General features: G+C 43.9%; 1 protein-coding gene across 1 annotated transcript in view; it reads left to right on the top strand.

Moving 5' to 3' along the window:
• Positions 1 to 2,193: 2,193 nt before the first annotated feature.
• LOC110508097 (glutamate receptor ionotropic, kainate 1) overlaps positions 2,194 to 6,238 on the top strand; it is a 121,274-nt gene continuing 117,229 nt past the window's right edge. The window contains exon 1 of the mRNA XM_036965396.1: positions 2,194 to 3,051. Within this exon, the coding sequence (XP_036821291.1) occupies positions 2,967 to 3,051 (85 nt within the window). The 5' untranslated portion in view covers positions 2,194 to 2,966. The remainder of the gene's footprint in view (positions 3,052 to 6,238) is intronic.

The raw sequence follows: 6,238 nt of genomic DNA on the forward strand, positions 1-6,238 counted from the left end.
AGTTTCCATGAACACGGAAATATTTCTTTTAAATTTCAAATCGAGCTGATTTTACAGGATACTTTCAGGATACAGATTGAATTGAGCCCTAACTCATCCTCTAGTCTACTTTGTGTCCCAAATGGCACTCTATTCCCTATATAGTGCCCAATGATCTGTGGTTAACACTATACTAAGTGTTAGCACCACATAAAGAATAAGGTGCTATTTGTGACAATGTTGACGTGGTTGACACAATGGACATTAGATCTGGTCAGCCTGGCAACATCTCAAACTGAGGTCACATGATCTTTAGAACACCTCCAATCAGATTCATCTTCCTTTACATAGGGATGTCAACATGTAGCCTAAACTGTAATCTCGTCTACAAACCGTTTCACTCTCTCTCTCTCTCTCTCTCTCTCTTCCCCTCTCTTTCTCTCTCTCTCTCTCTCCTCTCTCTTCCCCTCTCTCTCTCTTTTCCCCTCTTTCTCTTTCTCTTTCTCTCTCTCTCTCTATCTCTCTCTGTCTGTCTGTCTGTCTCTCTCTCTCTCTCTCTCTCTCTCTTCCTCTCTCCCTCTTCCCCTCTCTCTCTCTCTCTCTCTCTCTCTCTCCTGTCTCTCTTCCCCTCTCTCTCTCTCTCTCTCCTGTCTCTCTTCCCCTCTCTCTCTCTCTCTCTCTCTCTCTCTCTCTCTCTCTCTCTCTCGCTCTCTATGCGATATGCAACACTGTGTGTTAAGCACACCGTCCACCCCTCCCTAACTGAGTCTAACTGTGTGTTAAGTACACCGTCCACCCCCTCCCTAACTGAGTCTAACTGTGAGTTAAGCACACCCTCCACCCCCTCCCTAACTGAGTCTAACTGTGAGTTAAGCACACCGTCCACCTCACCCTAACTGAGTCTAACTGTGTGTTAAGTACACCGTCCACCCCCTCCCTAACTGAGTCTAACTGTGAGTTAAGCACACCCTCCACCCCCTCCCTAACTGAGTCTAACTGTGAGTTAAGCACACCGTCCACCTCACCCTAACTGAGTCTAACTGTGAGTTAAGCACACCGTCCACCCCCTCCCTAACTGTGAGTTTAACTGTGAGTCTAACTGTGTGTTAAGCACACCATCCACCCCCTCCCTAACTGAGTCTAACTGTGAGTTAAGCACACCGTCCACCCCCTCCCTAACTGTGAGTCTAACTGTGAGTTAAGCACACCGTCCACCCCCTCCCTAACTGAGTCTAACTGTGAGTCTAACTGTGTGTCTAACTGTGAGTCTAACTGTGTGTTAAGCACAGCGTCCACCCCCTCCCTAACTGTGCGTTAAGCACACCGTCCACCCCCTCCCTAACTGAGTCTAACTGTGTGTTAAGCACACTGTCCACCCCCTCCCTAACTGAGTCTAACTGTGAGTCTAACTGTGTGTCTAACTGTGAGTTTAACTGTGTGTCTAACTGTGAGTCTAACTGTGAGTTAAGCACACCGTCCACCCCCTCCCCAACTGAGTCTAACTGTGAGTTAAGCACACCGTCCACCCCCTCCCTAACTTAGTCTAACTGTGAGTTAAGCACACCGTCCACCCCCTCCCTAACTGAGTCTAACTGTGTGTTAAGCACACCGTCCACCCCCTCCCTAACTGAGTCTAACTGTGAGTATAACTGTGTGTCTAACTGTGAGTTTAACTGTGAGTTAAGCACACTGTCCACCTCTCCCTAACTGTGCTATTATCATGTCATTAAACTGCATGATCTCTGCCCTCGCTCTGTTAATCCTTTAGGAATATCTACAAGTACCAAATGGCACCATATCCCCTTTAAAGCCCATAGTGCTCTGGTTAAAAGTAGCTCACTATATAGGGAATAGGGTGCCATTTGGGATGCATATTTATGATATTAAGCCCTCTAGCCTCAACCCATCTCAGGAACCATCTATTGTTACAGTTCACAGTTCACTAAACTATGTGATATTTGCCTCTGGACAGCTCACTATAAATGGGACATAGAAAAACAACCCAATGTTACAAACTTTAAAATATATATATATTTTTTACACCGTTGTATTTTCAATGCTGGGTCATGGTCAAAAGTCGGGCACTGTAAATGGAATAGGGAACCGTTTGAGACAAGGCCTATACGATCAGATACAGCTATGTCATCGTCTGTAGTAGGCTAGTGAAGGCGTCTTGTGTTTTCAGTAGAATGAATGAACACGGGCATCAGCAGGTGAAATATGTGCCCTACAACAAATAAGAAAAAGGCAGATAGATTGACCCAAATCCCCCCTGTCCTCAGATCCCTTGTCTCTCCAACAAAACTGTTAGAATAGTCAAACCCTTCTTCTTTTGAAAGTAAGTAAACTATGGAAAAGCAAAGTAACGTGGGTTTCTTTTTTTTATCGGGCTGTGGCAGAGAGAGGAGAAGTATAGCCTGACTCCCTCCGTGGTTAATCTTCCCGGAGCGACTATTCTGAAGATTAGATCTGCGTTTCCCATCACGACTGGAGCAAAGATTTAATCATTCCTCGGTGTACTAAAGCAAAGACGAGTTGTCGAGGTCGGCTGTAGCCAGATTTGAAGTTAATCTTCTGAACGTATCCATGTTTGCGGATCAACACCGGCTTGGCGGTGCCCTCAATTGAGTGTGCGCACGGGGGAGACGCTCGCAGTATCACTGTTCCAAGTATACGCTGCCAACGATGAAAGAGGAGATACATTGTTTTCGGGACTATCTGAAATGGGGAGTCAAAAACTGCTAACACAAATGGGATTCTAGAATTGGAAAACGGGTCTCATTCTGAGTTTTATAAGGAACTATTCCAAAAGGAGAAAATTCGTGTTTTTATTTCTCTCAACATAATGTATAAGAGGAAAAATGTGGGTCGGATGTCGATTTCTGTTCGATACGGATACGAGAACTGGCAAGATATCAGCATGAATTAAAAGCAGAAAGAAAGAAAAAACAGACATCAATGTTCATTTTTATTTTGGAGCGAGTACCATGGCGAAAAGGAAGGGACTATTGTTTTCGCTGCTTTACTTGATGGCAGAGTTTTGGCTGAGTTGGCAGCAAGTCCTTAGAATCGGTAAGGTTGATTTTATCATCGGAATTTTCGATTCATAATGTATTTAGTCAACTGGGTTATAGACCTGGTCCAATACAATTGTCTGGACTGATTGATATATCACAAACAACTTGAGCTTAATGACTGTGCCGTCAAGGTGCAAATGTGTGTTTGTATTTGGGAAAAAAATGTTAATTAAACTTTGGTCTTACGACTGCACTATTAAATCATTAGTTCCAATCATATAGTACATTCCTATGCACATGGGCCTGGGAACATAATATAGCAGGGCTCTAAACGGGCAGGTTTTACTAGGAGCACGTGTGCGCCTAAATTGAAAAATGTAGGCGCACACAATGACATTTAGGAGCACAATAAAAAAGTATTTGATTAGTTAAATCCTTAATGCTTCTATGCGCACTGGTGCTCCTAAATTAAAATTCCAGCAAAAATATTTACGCGCATATGCGATTAAAATGGTCGCACTGTAGAGCTCCGTAATAAGAAATTAGAATTGCATTTAGTAAAATGTTCATCTATACACACAGTTCAGTCAACCCTTCTTCACAGGCCATAGTAATTTCTCTCTAGTGTAATCCGAATATTAACGTTATTCAATAGATTAAAGATGGGATGGAATAGACAGTAGACACACCCTGTATTTAAATGTCTGTGAGTGAACCAGTCCGGGGAGTGTGATCAGAGTTAATATCTGAAAGTGATGCTGGGTTGATATAGAGTAGGATAGGCCATAGTACTTTCCTTTTCTCGAAGCTCAGATAGACCAGAACCCACATCATGAAATATAATCCACTATCTCTATAATAGAAACAACTATGGGTTTAAAAGGACTGTCAAATGAAACGTTGGGAGAGTGTGATTGTAGGTATTAACTAAAAGGGATGGTTTATTGATAATTGCACCATATTCCCTATATGGAGATGTAGGATCTTCATTTGATCACCTTGTTACAGGATAACTTTCCTGTAAAGCTACATATGTAAAATGTGTAGTATATCTGAGGTTTAAAAAGGCTTGTAACTTCCATTAATTCACATTTCCTGTTGCTGCAGGATTATTTTCCTGCTTGTAGCAAACCTTGCTCAATGTAAGATCTCTGTAGGGCACCATTTTTCACCTGAGCCCATGGGCCCTAGTCAGAAGTAGTGCATTATATAGGGAATGGGGTGCCATTTGGGACGGGCCGATAGAGTCGCCTGGCTACAGGGTCCAGGAAGTATTCACTATTTATTCTGATGTTTTGTACATAATAATCTAGACTCTATTATATATAATCAGTTAATTAGGGTTAGGTCCTAGATCATTCCTGATTTCTCTTGTTCTAGAATGCGTCCCAAATGCCACCCTCTTCCCTATATAGTGCACTACTTTTGACCACTTCAGTACTCTACCCTACCTTATCCCTATCCCATACCCTATCCCACCCTACCCTACCCTACACTACCCTACACTATCCTACCCTGCCCTATCCTATGCTACCCTACCCCACCCTACCCTATCCTACCCTATCCTACCCTACACTACCCTATCCTACCATATCTTACCCTATCCTACCCTATCCTACCCTATCCTATCCTACCTCAGGTGCACATGCAGGGATCCATTTTCATGTTTCTTCGTTTCCCATCATATCCCCATATGGTCTGAGAGATTTGGAGGATTGCAGATCTGCAGGACAAGGTCCTAAATTCAACTCTACACAGTGTGTACAAAACATTACAACTCTTTCCAGGACATAGACTGACCAGGTGAATCCAGGTGAAAGCTATGATCCCTTCTCGATGTCACTTGTTAAATCTCACTTCAAATCAGTGTAGATGAAGAGGAGGAGACAAGTTAAAGCAGGAGTTTTAAGCCTTGAGACAGTTGAGACATGGATTGTGTATGTGTGCCATTCAGAGAGTGAATGAACAAGACAAAATATTGAAGTGTCTTTGAACGGGGTTTGGTAGTAGGTGCCAGGCGCACCGGTTTGAGTGAATCAAGAACTGCAACGCTGCTGGGTTTTTCAGTTTCCTGTGTGTATCAAGAATGGTCCACCACCCAAAGGACATCCAGCCAACTGTGGGAAGCATTGTTCTGAGGGCAAAAAGGGGGGATGGGGGGGTGCAAGGGTATATGGTATAGGGTATAGGATTTAGGGTATAGGGTTTATGGTATAGGGTATAGGGTTTAGGGTATATGGTATATGGTATAGGGTTTAGGGTATATGGTATATGGTATAGGGTATAGGGTTTAGGGTTTAGGGTATAGGGTATAGGGTTTAGGGTATAGGGTTTATGGTATAGGGTATAGGGTATAGGGTTTATGGTATAGGGTTTATGGTATAGGGTTTAGGGTATAGAGTATAGGGTTTAGGGTATAGAGTATAGACTATAGGGTTCCATTGGGGATGCACTCATTCTCTATCTACTACAGTAACTGCCATTTTCTAGTTAGTGCACTTGGCTTCTACCTTACACTCTTGTAATGAGGGCCTCTAGAGTGGTGCGGCGGTCTAATGCTCTGCATCTCAGTGCTAGAGGCGTCACTACAGACCCTGGTTCGATTCCAGACGGTCTAAGGCTCTGCATCTCAGTGCTAGAGGCATCACTACAGACCCTGGTTCGATTCCAGGCTGTATCACAGTGGTCTGAGGTACTACAGACCCTGGTTCCATTCCAGGCGGTATCACAGCGGTCTAAGGTACCTGGTTCGATTCCAGACGGTATCACAGCGGTCTAAGGCTCTACATCTAGAGGCGTCACTACAGACCTTGGTTCCATTCCAGGCTGTATCAGAGCGGTCTAAGGTACTACAGACCCTGGTTCGATTCCAGACGGTATCACAGCGGTCTAAGGCTCTGCATCTCAGTGCTAGAGGTGTCACTACAGACCCTGGTTCGATCCTGGGCTATATCACAACTGTCCGTGATTGGGAGTCTCATGGTGCGGCGCACAATTGGCCCAGCTGTGTCTGGGTTAGGGGAGGGTTTGGTCAGGGGTAAGGCCGTCATTTTGTTCTTAACTTTGTTAAGAATTTGTTCTTAACTGACTTGCCTCGTTAAATAAATAAAACAATTACATTTGTGCTGTTGCATAACTTTACTGTCTGATTGCAATACAGTACCCCCTCCTCCCTCTCCCCTTCACTGGGTCGTAATCTGTCCTTTATATTGTTAATCTCTCTATCGCTGTCTGAGGACACC

Source organism: Oncorhynchus mykiss, chromosome 27 (genome assembly GCF_013265735.2).
Source record: "Oncorhynchus mykiss isolate Arlee chromosome 27, USDA_OmykA_1.1, whole genome shotgun sequence".
Lineage (NCBI taxonomy): Eukaryota > Metazoa > Chordata > Actinopteri > Salmoniformes > Salmonidae > Oncorhynchus > Oncorhynchus mykiss.